Genomic DNA, 18,113 nt, shown 5'->3' with positions numbered 1-18,113 from the left:
GTTTGACCAAAATCCAATCAGACAACTATTTTTATAATTGTTCATAATTGATTGTGCCCATTAATGGAGATTTTTTACAACCAATCCAATCAAAATTTCTGATCGCTCTAACAATTTTTCACTAGAAATTGGACTGTTAGTGGCCACCCTCAGAGTGCACTAACAGTTTTGAAATGAAACATTTTGTTTGAAGCTGCTAATGGGTTAAAGGGAACCTGGAGAGGGATATGTAGGCTGCCATTTTTTTTCCTTTTAAACAATACTGGTTGCCTGGCAGTCCTGCTAATTTTCCTGGCTACAGTAGTGTCTGAATTACACACCGTAAACAAGCATGCAGCTAAACTTGTCAGCTTTTTGTCAGCAACATCTGATCTGCATGCTTGTTCAGGGTCTATAGTTAAACATATTAGAGGCAGAGGATCATCAGGACAGCCAAACAATGAGCATTGTCTAAAATGAAATAAATATGTCAGCCTTCGTATCCCTCTCACTTCAAGTTCCCTTTACAGGTTGCTATCCTCCTCTGAAATTCATATGTCATTCCTCTTGAGTTATACAACCATTTACCGATGAGCTGTGTCAGAGCCACTCAGAAACAACCTCATCATATTGTTTTTAACAAAATGTATATGATTTTCCCTCACAAACCTGTTCCAAGATAGCAGGAAAATACGTCATCTACATCGTAATTTTAAGACCGATAAACTGTTGTAAATACAGAATAACCCCTTGCAACTGGAAAAGAGAACAGTGGCTTATTACAAAAACAAAATCATGTAATCTTGTTTTAAAATTTGTATTGGCAAGAGCCACTTTAAAGTGGCCTCCAGGAGTTACCAGGAGGAAGCTCCAGGTAACTCCTGATTTCATTTATTTTCCACTGCTCAGGGTCCTTTTAATGCATTTTCATATACCGTAATCTCAGCAAGCTATTTTTGCTTTTTCTTGTTTATGCTTCTACAATGGAGATTAGTGCAGGGTGAACCACAGCAGACTGAGTTTTATGTACGAAGGCCGATCTCTTGTAATGAGGCAAGTTGGAAAGAAGTTCCATCAGCACTTTGTCACATTCCTGTCATGCCGCAGAAATGGACAAACACTCGGCCTTGCACAATGAACTTTGATTTACTCCTATCAATTCAACTCCATTCTGTTTTCACATTCTCAGGTAAATTATAGATAAGCCCAAGTGCCAAATGACAAGCTGGCTGACGACCTCTTCAACGCTTCTCCCATGTGTCACTGTCAGCAGCACATTTCTGGCAGATATTTGCCAGGAACCAACTTTTAAAACTAAGAAGAATCATGACAAAGCATGTGATGAATTTAATGAGGTGGTTAGAAAAAGGGAATAACAACCCTCCTTACCAGTTTTGAGTCGACCCTTGCTGGAGGGTTGTTATTCCCTTTTTCTTATCTACAGAGAGCAACTTCTTAAAGGGTACCTGAACCGAGTAAAATTATTTAAAATAAACACATGATGTAGCTGCAAATGAATATTACATACTTACCTTACTTACAGTTTCTCTCAGAGGCTCACCATTTTCTTCTTACAGTGATCCCTTCCAGTTCTGACAATATTTTGTCAGAACTGAAATATACCAGTTGCTGTCAGTTATATATCAGCAGCTGTCAGTTACAACTGAATGTGGAAGGTAATGTCTATGTTTCCCTATGGCTCAAGTGGGCAATATTACAGTTTAACAGTGTGCTGACCAGGAAGCCGGTATGGAGTATTGGCCATTTTCAAAATGGAGGACGGAGAATTCCATTGATCACAGTGGACAAACAGGACGCAGGAGAGGAGAAAGAGATTGAGGAGTAGACTACACAGAAGGTAAGTATGACCTGTGTATGGTTATTTTGACTTTTTATTTTCAGTTCAGGATCTCTTTAACCTGAGCGGACCCGTTTCTAGGGCCGTGCGGCCCGTGCCGCCGCCCTGGGCGCCGAAGGACTGTGGGCGCTGTAATGGAGGGGGTAGCCGCAGCCGCGGGGAGGGTGGCCCGCGGAGAGGAAGGGAGGGAGAGGTCGGGCTGCCCTCCCCGCGGCTGCGGCTACCTAGAAACGTGCTCCGTGCCCCCCTCCCTCCGAATGTAACTGCAGGGAAGCGCTGTGTAGGGAGGGCAACTCACCTCCCTGGTTCCAATCGCCGCCTGTCTCCGTCTTCTCTTCATAGCCGCTCATACACACGCTGCTTCCTGTTTACCCGGAAGCAGCGTGTGTATGAGCAGCTATGAGGAGAAGACAGAAGAGGAGACAGGCGGCGATTGGAACCAGGGAGGTGAGTTGCCCTCCCTACACAGCGCTTCCCTGCAGTTACATTCGGAGGGGGGAGCACGGAGGGCACCCGGGAGAGGAGAGGGAGGGAGAGATCGGGCTGCCCTCCCCGCGGCTGCGGCTCCCACCTCCATTATGGGGGGGCAGCTACATATCTAACCTATACTGGGGGGGCACCTACCTAATCTAACCTATACTGGGGGGGGCACCTACCTAATCTCACCTATACTGGGGGGGCACCTACCTAATCTAACCACACTGGAGGGGCACCTACCTAATCTAACCTATACGGGGGGCACCTACCTAATCTAACCTATACTGGGGGGCACCTACCTAATCTAACCTATACTGGGGGGCAGCTACCTATCTAACCTATACTGGGGGGCACCTACCTAATCTAACCTATACTGGGGGCACCTACCTAATCTAGCCACACTGGGGGGGGGGGGGGCACCTACCTAATCTAACCTATACTGGGGGGCACATACCTAATCTAACCTATTCTGGGGGGCACCTACCTAATCTAACCACACTGGGGGGCACCTACCTAATCTAACCACACTGGGGGGCACCTACCTAATCTAACCTATACTGGAGGGCCCCTACCTATCTAGCCTATACTGGTGGCAACTATACTGGCTACCTATATTGGAGGCACCTACCTAACTAACCTATACTGGGGGCACCTACCCATCTAACCTAGGCTGGGGGCAACTATTCTGACTCCCTATATTAGAGGCACCCACCTAGCTAACCTGTACCTAGGGCACCTACCTATCTAACCTATACCGGGGGCACCTGCCTATCTAACCTATACCGAGGGCACCTGCCTATCTAACCTATACTGGGGGCAACTATACCGGCTACCTATACTGGAGGCACCTACCTGGCTAACCTATACTGGGGGCAACTATACTGGGGCACCTATGCCTGACTACCTATACTATGCCTAGCTACCTATACTGGGGGGACCTATAGCTGGCTACCTACACTGAGTGCAACTAGAGCTGGCTAACCTACACTGCGGACATGTATACCTGGCTCCGCGGGGGGGGGGGGGGGGGCGCAATTTTAACCCTTGCCCTGAGTGCATTTTAGCCTAGAAATTGCCCTGAACCTGAGTAGGGTCAGGTCAAATGGCCCCACCCGTTCAATCAGTGGTGGCCTAAAGGTGGTCATACACTGGTCGTTGTGCCATCAGAATCGACCAACAGATAGATCCCTCTCTGATCGATTCTGATCAGAGAGGGATCGTATGGCTGCCTTTACTGCAAACAGATTGTGAATCGATTTCAGCATAAAACCGATCACAATCTGTGGTGGTGCTGCCGCTGCCCCCCCCCCCCCCCCCCCCCCCAGCATACATGACCTGCTCCGTCGGCGCGTGCCCCTGCTGTCTTCTTCTCCGCTGGGCTCCGGGTTCCAGCTGGCTTCACTTTTTTCTGTCCTGGGAAGTTTAAACAGTAGAGGGCACTCTACTGTTTAAACTTCCTGCTGAGACAGGAAGAAGTGAAGCCTGCTGGACTCGGAGCCCAGCGCGGAGACGGAGCAGCGGTGACAGTGGGGATACTCGCCGGCCGGATCAGGTAATGTATTGCTGCTGTATTGCGTCGGTCATCAGGCAATCGAACGCCGCTGTCGACGTACTCCCGACCCGACGGTGATCGAGGAAAATCTTCCGCACGGACGGCTCGATGGGAATCGACAGGAACGATTGATTGAATCATTTGTGTTTGCGCAACGATTTCACAGCAGATTCGATCACAGTGATCAAATCTGCTGTATATCGGTGGGAAAATCGTTAGGTGTATGGGTCCCTTTAGTGGTAACCCAGGTTTGTGCATATTATTTTACATGTGACACTATTTACCATTATCTTAACCTAAAATACTATTGGGGGCTCTCTGTTTTCCATTTGTGTGTCTTTTGCAAGGTAATACAGCTGTCATTACTAATTTCTGATTATTGATCAATAAGTTGCCTATTCTGGTAGTTACTGATCTGTGTATGGCTAGCTTTACAGTTCCTAATCAGTTGGACAACACAATACCCAAGCAGCTCATGGTAACCCAGAGCCAGTAGGAAAGCATGAATGTATAGGGGAGTAAAAGAGACTGAAAGGCCCTCCTACTATAAAGCAATGCTCAGTGTAATTTGTCTCCTTCAAACAGAAGATATTTGCTATAATTCAGCTTTAAGTGACCAACTGTGGCTTCCCATGATGCACCACTCCTGAATATGCAAATTATCTCTTTTTGTAAAATGTACAAGCTTTAGGCTTGGTATATACCAGCGGTTCTGGATGTAAGTCTGGCTTGAGGGGTAATTTGCGTATTCAGGAATGATGCATCATGGGAAAACATTGTTGCTCACTTAATGCTGAATTATCGCAAATACCTTCTGTTATAAGAAGGCAAATTACACTAATCCGGATTTTCCATAAGACACTGTAGGCACATGCCTACAGGCGCCTAATGAGGGAAAGGCATCTCACTCCAGTCCCCAAGTGCCTCCCTCTCTCCTTCCCTGTGCAGAGTCCTGATAAGAATGTAAATGATAACTTACTCACCATGCTCTTGGCATTCCACTGACGAGATCTCTCTTCAGCTAGGGACAACTTTAGCTACCTAACAACTGGGGGCACCTCTAGCTACTTAGTATTAGGTTGCCAGAAGTACCCTCAATATTAAGGGGCACCTGTGGCTAACTATGCTGGGCAGGGGAAGTAGGAGAGAGGTGACAGCTGGGCCAGACAGCATACTCGCGGTGCAGTTTGGTGGGGGTTGTGGGTTCATGGAGGGTGAAGTCGAGGGTGGCAGAACATTTGTGCCTATATAGGCTCCTGTCCTGTGATGTAAATATGGGCCTGCTAATAAGGTGGACTAGAAGAAATCACCAATAGCTGACCCAACCTCAGAAGGTCACCCTGCCCATCACACTGCAGCCTATTACTTGTCATTTGTACTAATGTAACGTTTCCGCTTCACATCTAGTAATAAATTTTATATGATCACACAAGTAGGACAGCCCTGAGGCTCCCTAACAGCCTGAGGCTTAATGAGAGTTGTAGGAGGGCTGATTTGTTTTACTTGCTAGGTTAGTAAGCCCCTCTCCATCTCTATGGGACATTCAGGACAACATGCCCCTAAGAAATCTAGACAAAAAGGTCACCAGGAAACACAAAGGACTTTCTTATAAGAGCTGACAGCAGAGTACAGAGCCCTAGGCTCCCACTTCTGGGGCTGTAATAAGTGTACTTGCTGCTTTTCTCCTGTGCAGGTTACCCTAATCATGCTCTATTTGCATCCTTATGCTAGGAAATGTTTCAGAAGAAAACCCTTTCATGTAACACTGTGTGGGAAATGATTTCTGCTTCTTCTGTATCAAAGATTGACAGATCCAACAGACTGGAAAGGTTATCACAGATCCCCATATACGGAGAGGCTGCTATAGACACAAGAGGCCGCTATAGAGATTGCTGGGCTGAAAGAATGTACAAGCAAAGTCAGCATACATTCAGTATTTGCTTAAAGGGAACCCGAGGTGGGTTTGAAGAATATTATCTGCATACAGAGGCTGGATCTGCCTATACAGCCCAGCCTCTGTTGCTATCCCAAACCCCCCCAAGGTCCCCCTGCACTCTGCAATCCCTCATAAATCGCAGCCACGCTGCTGACAAACAGCTTGTCAGAGCTGGCTGTGTTTATCTCTATAGTGTCAGTCTGCTGCTCTCCCCGCCTCCTGCAGAACTCCAGTCCCCGCCTGCATCCCTTCCCTCCCTGCTGATTGGAGGGAAGGGACGGGGGCAGAGACCGGAGCTATGCAGGAGGCGGGGGAGCAGCTGAGACTGACACTACAGATGTAAACACAGCCTCACAGCACGGCTGTGATTTATGAGGGATTGCAGAGTGCAGGGGGACCTTAGTGGGATTTGGGATAGCAACAGAGGCTGGGCTGTATAGGCAGATCCGGCCTCTGTATGCAGATAACATTCTTCAAACCCACCTCGGGTTCTCTTTAAAGGGAACCCAGTTTAACATACTGTACCTGGGGCTTCTTCCAGCCCTCTGCAGTCCTCCTGGTCCCTTGCAGCCATTCTGCTCTTCAGCCGCTGTGCTTCTCTGAAAGCTGCGTGCACAGCCCTGGGCTTGGAAGCATTCTGTGCTTGCGCAGGTCATAAAAATGGCAACTGGGCATGTGCAGAACTCTCCCGGGAGTTTGACTGTGGAGGCGCACGGCTAGGGCCGAGCATGTGCAGTACCCTGCGACTGGCCCAGTCAGCCAGTCGGAGGAGCACAGGGGCAGAAGGGAGAGGTGCTAAACAACCATGAGGAACCAGGAGAACTACAGGGGGCTGGAAGAAGACCCATTTAAATAACAACTATCAAAGAAACTGTTCTTCTGTAATTGCCAGGTACCTACAGTGGTTTGCAAAAGTATTCAGCCCCCTTGAAGTTTTCCACATTTTGGCACATTACTGCCACAAACATGAATCAATTTTATTGAAATTCCATGTGAAAGACCAACACAAAGTGGTGTACATGTGAGAAGTGGAACAAAAATCATACATGGTTCCAAACATGTTTTACAAACCAATAACTGACTGGGGTGTGCGTAATTATTCGGCCCCCTGAGTCAATACTTTGTAGAACCACCTTTTGCTGCAATTACAGCTGCCAGTCTTTTAGGGTATGTCTCTACCAGATTTGCACATCTAGAGACTGAAATCCTTGCCCATTCTTCTTTGCAAAACAGCTCCAGCTCAGTCAGATTAGATGGACAGCATTTGTGAACAGCAGTTTTCAGATCTTGCCACAGATTTTCAATTGGGTTTCGATCTGGACTTTGACTGGGCCATTCTAACACATGAATATGTTTTGTTTTAAACCATTCCATTGTTGCCCTGGCTTTATGTTTAGGGTCATTGTCCTGCTGGAAGGTGAACCTCCACCCCAGTCTCAAGTCTTTTGCAGACTCCAAGAGGTTTTCTTCCAAGATTGCCCTGTATTTGGCTCCATCCGTTTTCCCATCAACTCTGACCAGCTTCCCTGTCCCTGCTGAAGAGCAGCAACCCCAGAGCATTATGCCGCCACCACCATATTTGACAGTGGGGATGGAGTGTTCTGAGTGATGTGCAGTGTTAGTTTTCCACCACACATAGCATTTGCATTTTGGCCAAAAAGTTCCATTTTGGTCTCATCTGACCAGAGCACCTTCTTCCACATGTTTGCTGTGTCCCCCACATGGCTTGTGGCAAACTGCAAATGGGACTTCTTATGCTTTTCTGTTAACAATGGCTTTCTTCTTGCCACTCTTCCATAAAGACCAACTTTGTGCAGTGCACAACTAATTGTTGTCCTATGGACAGATTCCCCCACCTGAGTTGTAGATCTCTGCAGCTCGTCCAGAGTCACCATGGGGCTCTTGACTGCATTTCTGATCAGCACTCTCCTTGTTCGGCCTGTGAGTTTAGGTGGACGGCCTTGTCTTGGTAGGTTTACAGTTGTGCCATACTCCTTCCATTTCTGAATGATCGCTTGACCAGTGCTCCGTGGGATGTTCAAGGCTTTGAAAATCTTTTTGTAGCCTAAGCCTGCTTTAAATTTCTCAATAACATTATCCCTGACCTGTCTGGTGTGTTCTTTGGACTTCATGGTGTTGTTGCTCCCAATATTCTCTTAGACAACCTCTGAGGCCATCACAGAGCAGCTGTATTTGTACTGACATTAGATTACCCACACAAGCATTCTATTTAGTCATTAGCACTCATCAGGCAATGTCTATGGGCAACTGACTGCACTCAGATCAAAGGGGGCTGAATAATTACGCACACCCCACTTTGCAGTTATTTATTTGTAAAAAATATTTGGAATCATATATTATTTCCGTTCCACTTCTCACGTGTACACCACTTTGTATTGGTCTTTCACATGGAATTCCAATAAAATTGATTCATGTTTGTGGCAGTAATATGACAAAATGTGGAAAACTTCAAGGGAGCCGAATACTTTTGCAAACCACTGTATACAGTTTTTAGCCAGCAACACTAGAAAGCTTTTCAGAGGTCTCGCATCATAGCCTGTGTGAAAAAATGCTTTGTTTACCAGCTGTTTGTAACAATCTGTGTCAGCATTAATGCTAGAGGCTAGAGCCATACCTTGTTACTAGGTTACACTTCTCTGTCACTATTCTCAGAGGAATGATTTACTGTTTGTTTCTGCCCTGTTTACACATGCACAATGCTTTCTCTCAGATCATATGAGAACAGCCTAGGGATTTTTAGATACAGAGAAGGATCTGAAAAGAAGGACCTGTACTTTTTCCTTACTTGGATGCTTCCACCCCCCCCTCCCCCTCCCATTCAGAATGAGCTGTTCCTGGCTGTAAACTGTTTACTTTAGACTGCGTGGCAGACAGAGAGAGACACAGGATCAGGCACACAGACAGAGCTGCAGCTGATGCTTATTTACACACATTTTAAGCTATATTTCTGCTTTATATAATTCTGATTCCAGTCACAGTATTACAGCCAATGAAGATTGTTTCTGCATGCTGGATGTGCTGGACACAGTCCTCCATAGTAATGCCCACAGTGAAACCTGTTCTATGTAAATGTCATATTTTCTTCACATAAAACTTGAGCATTTGCTAGTAATTACTGGAAATATAGGTGGCACTTAGAAATTTAGTTGACTTTAATAGTTGTCTCTTAAAGGAATACTATCAAACTAATCAATTATGTGCAAGCACCATGAATGAATGAGGCAACAATTTTAATACATGACTCTGATAATGATATCTGTGTAAAGTGTGTGGTTTTCAAACTGTACCTGAAAGTCAGCATTCCAAAAAGTTACTGACGGCGACAGCTTTAGGAACAGTCCATTATGACAGGGGACGCCGCTCTGGGAAGAACCGTGTAGACTAAGCTATTTCCAGCCTCCACCACAGCACAGCGTGTTTTGAATCACGTGACCCCCCGCAGTAGGATAGCATGGGGAGCAAGTACTCTCATTCCTATTCAGGCACGCAAATACATTGTCAAAGGAGAGGAGGTCTCCCTCTGATGTGAGCTTCTGTGCATTCGCCTGGACTGGGCAGCGTTATAGCGAGCACAGCTTGGAAAACTACCGCTGGAGGTGAAATATATTTATGTTCAAATTCACCCTTCGTGACACTGTGCTGTGTGGCGTATGTGCGGCAGATTACATCTGGAGCGCGGGGAGGGAGTGAGAGACTCTCGCTCCTGTAACTATTTGCCTGCCAGAGTAGGAGTGAGAGCATTGGTCTCTCACTCCTCATACTATCCCAGCATACTAAATCGCGGTGGTCCCGTGCTTCAGAACAAGCTGTGGTGTGGGGGAGGCTGCAGATAAATTACTCTGCGCTGTTCTTCCCAGAGCTGTCTCCCCCATGAACTTGAGCTATTCTTCTTAAAGGGATTCCGACACTCTGATATAATAGAACAATTAAAGTAAGAAATAAGCCTTAGCTGCCACTTCCGTGTATTATAAGGGCAAGGTGATAATTTTTTAAAGGTTTTGAAAAATTGTTAACATTAATAATGTTCCTTTAAGTTAAACTGGGAACATTTACTTCATTTAGGTACCCTTAAAGAGACTCTAAAGTGAAAAAATATATATGATATAATGAATTATATAACAAAGACAATATTCTCATATTTTTATTTTCAGTTATATAGTGTTTTTTTTATAACATTGCATCATTCTCTAATATTTGCAGTTTACACACTACTCAGCATTCTAAATGATTTTACAGAGCAGGCCAGTGAACTATTGACCTGTCCTCTGCAGAAGAAAAAACAATACAGTAATTGACAGTTGAGATAACAAGCTTCAGAAGACAGAGCTCTCTGTGACTTTGAAAGTCGTGGAGCTCAATCGCTCTTTTGCATAGATAACAACTGGCATTTCTTAACGCTTCCTGTACTGGAAACAATATTAGACTTATGTCTCTGCTCCTAGGGCTCGATTCACAAAGCGGTGCTAACCCAGTTAGAGACTTTAGGCATGATAACCATTGCACCAAGCTGGTGAAAAGCCAGTTTAGGCGTGATAAGTTTAGGCATGATTGTGAGAATCTGCTCAGCTGCCTGTGCAGACAGGCAGCGTTTTGACCACTGTTCACGTCTGCATTCTGCAGGTCTCTTTAAGAGAGACCTTCTGTCAGTTTTGCAGCTTGGGTTGCTGAGGAATTTGCATACATTAGTCATGCAAATCCCTTACCTGCCTCCTGTGATGACTGGCACTATAAAAGCATTCTGCTCCCAGAATGCTTTGCTGGACATTTCCCTTCCATGGTCTGTTCCTGATGGACACTGCTGGAGTGTCAGCTGTTGCTATGTAGTATACACTCCTAGTGAGTGTCAGCCATGCTACTTCTCATTGAAGATTAGTTTAGAGTTATTCGTGGGACTGCGCTAGGCAGATTCCCTAGTCTAGTTAGGATTGTATTATTTGTATTGCCTGTTCTGTCTGTCTGTGGGGTGCTAACCAGAGCAGCGGTTGCTACTGGTAGGCCCTTCTGTTCTGTTATTATCTTCTCTGGATCGCACTAGTCTCCTTGCGCTAGTGCTGTGGATCCTTCTGTTCTGTCTTCTGGGATCGCGCTAGCCACTTTTCGCTAGCGCTGGGGATCCTTCTGTTCTGTCTCCTGGGATCGCGCTAGCTACTTTTCACTAGCGCTGGGGATCCTTCTGTTCTGTCTTCTGGGATCGCACTAGCCACTTTTCGCTAGCGCTGGGGATCCTTCTGTTCTGCTACTCTGTCTCCTGGGATCGCGCTAGCTACTTTTCGTTAGCGCTGGGGATCCTTCTGTTCTGTCTTCTGGGATCGCGCTAGCCACTTTTCGCTAGCGCTGGGGATCCTTCTGTCGCTTGTCCCTGTTTTCGTGTGTCTGTCTTGTCTGCTGCGCTTGCTGGAGGCTCGGTGAGGTAACCGTTAAGCAAGCGCTCGCGTCCTCTGTTTCATGTTTGTCTGTTAATGGTTAGTTAGGCGTGCTTGTCTCTATTGTGCTTATCACGTGGAGACCGCGCATAACCGCGTGCATTGTTGCGAATGAGTGCGGTGTTCGTGGTTAGCTAGCGTTTGTTATTTTCCGTATCTCCTTATTGTATTATTTGCTGTGCCTTTGCTACTCTCGTGCTCCGCCTTGCTGTAACCTTGTGTCACGTCTGGCGATCGCACCTCTCGCGATCGCGTTCCTGCTTCTTGTCTGCTGTGGTGTGTGCACAGTCGCGGGTTGGCGACTAGTTTTATGCACACATACACAATCTGTCTCTGTGCTCACTCTCAATCGCTTCTCTTGCGATTGCGTTTCTTCCCTTCGTACAACTCCTGTCTGGCGTGTGTGGTGGGGCAGAGGAGCTGTTCCTCTGCACTCCACAGCTCCACCTGCCGACAGGAATTTCCCTCTGCAGGTGCATTGCACCTACTGCTGGGTTCCTGCAAATTTATACGTTTGTGGAGGAAATCCGCCGTGTCAGCGCACGTCTGGTGCGCTGACCACGGAGACGATTCCGCAATCGTTACAATGATAAGTTTAGGCTTGGTAAGTTTCGATAAGTTTCAATCGCGCGCAAAGTCCCGCACGCAAAGTAGCGCCATTAAACTCTATGCGAAGTGCACCAGACTTTGCTAGTGCAAAACTTTTGATTAGCTGTGCACTGCGGTGCTAACCCAGTTGGTGCTAAACTTATCACGCCTAAACTTATCACACCTAAACTTATCACGCCTAAACTGAGTTTAGGCGTGATAAAGGGCTTTTCACCAGCGCGCTAACTGTTAGCTCCGCTTTTTGAATCAAGCCCCTAGTGTTTTATTTCTTAGCTGTACTACACATACAAATCATTATATCATATATATATATATATTATTTTTTTTGCTTCAGTGTCTCTTTAAAAGAGGAGCTGTAACCAAGGATTGAACTTCATTCCAATCTGTAGCTGATACCCCTTTTCCTTCGAAAAATCTACCTTTTCTCAAATAAATCATCAGAAGGTCTGTATGGCTGATATTGTGGCAAAACCCCTCCCACAGTGTGATGTCAGCACCTAGCATCTTACGTTTATTTTTAGTTCTAGTTTGCTTAAAGCCTTTGGAGTCACAATATGATACAATGCTGTATTTTCAGAAATGACATCAGATGTAAAGCTTCTTAACACAGACATTACAGTCATGTACCCGCTGCATAATTTATTGTTCTAATCCTACAGTAAATGTCATATTTGTGTAAGTCCTCTTACCCCCCTCATGATTCTCTCTCGGAGTTCTGCCTGTGTCAAGGGTCGCTCCTCTTCATCTGCAGTTGGGGACTCGCTGTCACTGTCATATTCATCACTGTAAAGATGGGCAGAAAGGGACAAACATCAGTTGCATCCATTGTAAACAGATCTGCTCAGAAAGTTCCGCTGTATTAGCATCACTGCCAGTCATACTTAAACGCATGCAATATTTATTATACTCTTTCCTTGAATGATGATGCCACAGTCTACAAATTTTGCTCTGCAAGTTAGGAAAGCGAGGTGATAAAATCTGTAAACTGCATTCTTTGTCCATTGTGCTCCAGTGAGCCTACACAGCCTGGGCTTTTAACCTCCTGGGCGATAATCCCGAGCTGAGCTCGGGGTATATCACGCAGGAGGATTTCTCAGGCCCTGGTGGGCCAATTTGCATAATTTTTTTTGTTACACGCAGCTAGCACTTTGCTAGCTGCGTGTAACTTCCGATCGCCGCCGCTCGCCGCCGATCCGCCACTACCCGCCGTGCCGCGCAGCCCCCCCCCCAGACCCCTTGCGCAGCCTGGCCAATCAGTGCCAGGCAGCGCTGAGGGGTGGATTGTGACTCCCTCTGACGTCCATGACGTCGGTGACGTCATCCCGCCCTGTCGCCATGGCGACCGGAGAAGCCCAGCAGGAAATCCCGTTCTGAATGGGATTTCCTGCTTACTCTGATCGCCGAAGGCGATCGGAGTGGGTGGGGGGATGCCGCTGCGCAGCGGCTATCATGTAGCGAGCCCTGGGCTCGCTAAATGATTTAAAAAAGAAAAAAAAAAAAAAAAGTGCTGCGCCCCCTCCTGGGCGATGCAATTGTATCGCCCAGAGGGTTAACGCATATCTTGTGCTCAGAGAGACTTGGGACAGCACCCATCTATGTCTATGATTTTTCCCAACCAAAGTTATAGTCTATTATTATTTAGTCTTTATATAGCGCCAGCATCTTCTGCAGCGCTGTATATTGTCTTGTCACTTGACTGTCCCTCAGAGGGGCTTACAATCTAATCCCTACTATAGAAATCTCTAACATCATTTGTCCATGGTAGTCAAAGGACAATTTTTTTAATTTTTTTAGGGGGAAGCCAATTAAAGTGGTAGGAAACTCCGCATTTCTTCTTTGCTCTTTGTTCTTCAGTGGATAGCTCCTTGCTTCAGTGGAAAACTTCTGGCCACATCCAAAGAGCTGATTTTCTTTTGTTTACATTCTTTTGTCAGATATATTTAGTAAACATTAGTATAGTGCTGAAACTGAGCTCTCACTGTTTCTAGTATGTATACAGTTGAGAAGTGATCACTAGATGGAGTTTAATATATACATACAGCAACTATGCAAGAAAATGCAATGGAAGCTTTCAAAGCAGATAAACTGTTTGGGATCTCGTAATTTGTAAACAGACAATATAACTTGTGCACAAAAAGCAAATGTGGTAACTATATGGGTAATAAAAAGTAGGAAAACACATTTTATTGAATGTTATTATTATTTAGTAGTTATATAGCACCGACATCTTCCACAGCGTCCATGCGCGTTCCCGCTTGCGTGTCTGGGAGCTTACTGCGCAGGAGCAGTACAAGAAAACCTCGTACTGCGCCTGCGCAGTAAGCTCCCGAAGACGCGAGCGGGAGCGCGCATTATTCGTCTTGTTAGACGAATAATTGACTGGTGCCGGCAGCAGGGAACGGGTGATCGGAGGAGGACGGCGTGGGCCATAACAGCTACAGGGGACTGATAGAAGTCTGTTTTTGTTTATTGCAGGACTCCACAGAACCCTCTTTAAAAGAAAATAAATAAAGCACTCTCCATATACATCTTGCTTCAGGTGCCCTTTAAACAAACTGCAGTAACTCATCATCATAACCAAAAAGCTTTTACCTGCCATTATTTTAATGTGGCATAAAAGGTGCAACAAACTAAAAGATGATTGCTGATTGGTTGCTGTGAGTTCCTAAACTTTTTACTGTAATTTGGTCAGAAGCGGGCAAGTCTTTAGCTGCACCAGTGATCAACTGTAAAACACCATTAAAAATACCGAGAGTACCTACTCCACGTTAACAATGTGCAAATAACTCTCTGTATATTTTAGCTCAGGTTATAAAGAGGCAGTGATGTACAAAATTAATGTAATTAATTTCAGCGACAGCTACGATCCACAAATGTGCAAGGCCTGAACATAAACTATAATTATGTTGTGTCTGCACAGCAATAACTTCTAAGCTTCATAAATCATTACTGCCAACCCATCAAATATTACAGGATAATGAACTCTTTCAAAGGCTAGCACAATTTTTTTATTGTTGCTTATGCGGAAGTATTGTTCATGTAACATAAACATTGTTAAAATTATTGCTAAGCTGAGATGAGCTTGCAACTACTGAAATTCAATACTGAGCTGTCACTGTTTACTTATTGATGCTGAATCCTCGATCCGGTGCATCAGAATTTACCAATATACGAGTGTTTGGTGAATGATTAGAGGCGCATACACTCTATCCCCTATGCTATCAAGGCATTTTGCATTAACCTGAGGAAGAGGGTCATGACCTGAGAAACGCGTTGTCAGATTGCGTTTTTCATAAAACTTTTTTTACAGTTGAACTGGTGTCTATATCTTCTGGAGAGATAAGAGATTACTTCTCTATATATTATATTTTTTTATTTTATATTTTGAAATTCTACCCATTTGAAGAATGATGACTGCCGGATTTTAACCACTTCAGTACCAGCAGTCTCTGCCCCTTAAAAAACAGATAAAGCTGGTACAAAAAACGGGGCTTCCCGACGTCACGCTGCACGGACCCGCCACTCTCCTGTCGCTATGACAGCAGAGCTCCTCGGGCTGGCCAGCGGCTGATTCCATTGGTTCCTGACCCTGTGATCACTGTGTTTTGCGTTTTACAAAACCTTATGGCACTTGTGTTGCTCTCCTATGCATTCACCTAGACTGAATGTCACAGCACTGCATTGTGCACAGAAATGTATGTGTCATTTCCTTGTCTATGAACTGTCTGATGTCCTTGCATATCACACACTGACACACTTGGCTGAAATCCACTCAGTGCTCAGACCCTAACACATTTTGTTAATTACACTCACATACGGTACATACTGCAATGGTACGTTCATACACACACGCTATGCACACACTATTAAACGCTATGCATACTACTGAGTTCTGTTCAACTAATAGAACAATCATTTTTTTTCTTCAAGTCAAGTCAAAAAATACTGTCTGATAGATAAGAACTCGGTTGCATTTTTTTTCCCCTGGTTGAACTTGATGGACAGATGTCTTTTTTTGTAACCAAACTATGTAACTATTATTAAAGGATACCCAAACTGAAATGTGACATAATGAGATAGACATGTTTATGTACAGTGCCTAGCACACAAATAACTATGCTGTGTTCCTTTTTTTTCTTTCTCTGCCCGAAAGAGTTAAATATCAGGTATATAAGTGGCTGACTCAGTACTGACTCAGACAGGAAGTGACTACAGTGTGACCCTCACTGATAAGAAATTCCAACTATAAAACACTTTTCCTAGCAGAAGATGGCTTCTGAGAGCAAGAAATAGGTAAAAAAGGGGAATTTCTTATCAGTGAGGGTCACACTGTAGTCACTTCCTGTCTGAGTCAGGACTGAGTCAGCCACTTATATACCTGATATTTAACTCTTTCAGGCAGAGAAAGAAAAAAAAGGAACACAGCATAGTTATTTGTGTGCTATGCACTGTACATACACATGTCTATCTCATTATGTCACATTTCAGTTCGGGTATCCTTTAAACTTACCAACTTTGAATAACTAAATATTACGCAGCGCTGTACAATTGATGGGGAGACATTACAACATTAAACAATATTGTAAAATGTTATAAGACCTATTACAATTAAATACCGGTACACAAAATAGTGAGGTAATACTAAACAATGGTGTGCATATTGCAATGTAAGGCTAAATATAGCAGACGAGTCAATGAGTCCATATAGTGGTAGCGAAGAGCACACGGGGTAGGAGGGCCCTGCTATATAGGTTTATAATCTAAGGGAACTAGGATATTGCTGTGGAATGCCCTTCCACAACACATACGTCACCTTCCACCTTTGAAATCTTTAACTTGTTGCTGACCGCGTCACTCCGACGGGCGTGCCCACGGCGGCAGCCACAGGACCGCCTAACGCCGACTGGCGTAAAGTCCTTGGGGCTTGTTTTGCAGGAGATGGCGCACGCTGATGTATCTCAACTTGGTAGGCGGATCTCCGCTACGCCTTCAGCCTCCCAGTGGCAATCGCCACTCGGAGACTGTTAGACGGAGAAACCGCTGTCTAATTAGCTTGTACAGCGCTGCGGTCCACGGCAGCGCTATACTGGGGACAGTCGTGTGGCAGTGCCCCAGTGTAGCGCCGCCCATGTATATAACTGAAGGGGAAGCTGTACATGAAGGTTTGACACTGACACAAGAAATAGGAGAGGTTGGTGCACATGGAAGGGAAGCCGCAAGAGAGTTGGCCTAGGGGCGGAAAAACTCTAAATCTAGCCAGTAGCCATTCACCACACAGAATGCTGCATGTGGGCACCCTGCTGCCAGCGATGCATCTCCAGCAAGGGAATAACCCATGTGACGTAAGCCTAAGCGGCATCACTTGCTTTATTGGCAGGGATAATTCATGGATTAGATTACATTCTCCAGCCTGATGATAACTCTCTTCTGAAGCTACCTGCTGTGATCACTTATGCAGCAAACCCACCCTGTGCTGTGCACAGCCTTCTTCAGGGGGAAGCAACTCTCCATGCTTCATCTGCTACTTCAACGTTTTATACACGGAAGAGCTTTCCACAGCTGATCTGCGCCGCTGACTAATGTATGCATTTCTGTAGCTAATTAATCCAGACGAAAACCGGTTACTAACCGACGTTCAATTAACCATGAAATCTGTATAATTTATGTGTCAGCTATAAAATCAACCTGGGTGATCCAAAAATTCAGTATACAGTTTCACATAACAAGGGAAACTCTAATGAAATGAGAGGGATGCTTATCTACAGCAATAGGGGTAAAGGGCACAGCTGTCTATGCAGCCAGGCTGATGATGCCACTTATTACAGACTGATTTAAAGGGACACCGAGCAGTGCAGTAACTATGGAAAGATACCATACCATTTTGAAGCTCTCTTTCTCCTCTTTCCAATGATATATAAAGTGCCACCCTACGCCTTTTAGTTTTCGTTATTTTCGCGATCGAAATCGTGGTCGCCATCTTGGATTCCTTATTCAGCACTGTATTATGCAGGACAACAGTTTCCCCAGTGTCGGCAGCTCCATTCAGTGCAATGCAATAAAATACAAGGAACCCAGGGGGATATAATTACAAACATCATGCTGGTAGGTGTGAGGATATAATTAATTAGTTGTGGGTATGCTTAATGGCATACCCACAGGCACTGCTCGGAGTCCCTTTAAAGAGAACCCGAGGTGTGTTTAAAGAATGTTATCTGCATACAGAGGCTGGATCTGCCTATACAGCCCAGCCTCTGTTGC

General features: G+C 45.2%; 1 protein-coding gene across 1 annotated transcript in view; it reads right to left on the bottom strand.

The window, feature by feature from the left end:
- ODAD1 (outer dynein arm docking complex subunit 1) overlaps window positions 1–18,113 on the bottom strand; it is a 147,492-nt gene that overhangs the window by 4,919 nt on the left and 124,460 nt on the right. The window contains exon 14 of the mRNA XM_068242978.1: window positions 12,545–12,638. Coding sequence (XP_068099079.1) covers window positions 12,545–12,638 — 94 coding nt within the window. The remainder of the gene's footprint in view (window positions 1–12,544; window positions 12,639–18,113) is intronic.

The sequence above is a fragment of the Hyperolius riggenbachi genome, chromosome 6 (assembly GCF_040937935.1).
Source record: "Hyperolius riggenbachi isolate aHypRig1 chromosome 6, aHypRig1.pri, whole genome shotgun sequence".
Classification (NCBI taxonomy): domain Eukaryota; kingdom Metazoa; phylum Chordata; class Amphibia; order Anura; family Hyperoliidae; genus Hyperolius; species Hyperolius riggenbachi.
Note: the sequence above shows the minus strand (reverse complement) of the source record. Positions and strands in the feature narration are given on the sequence as shown.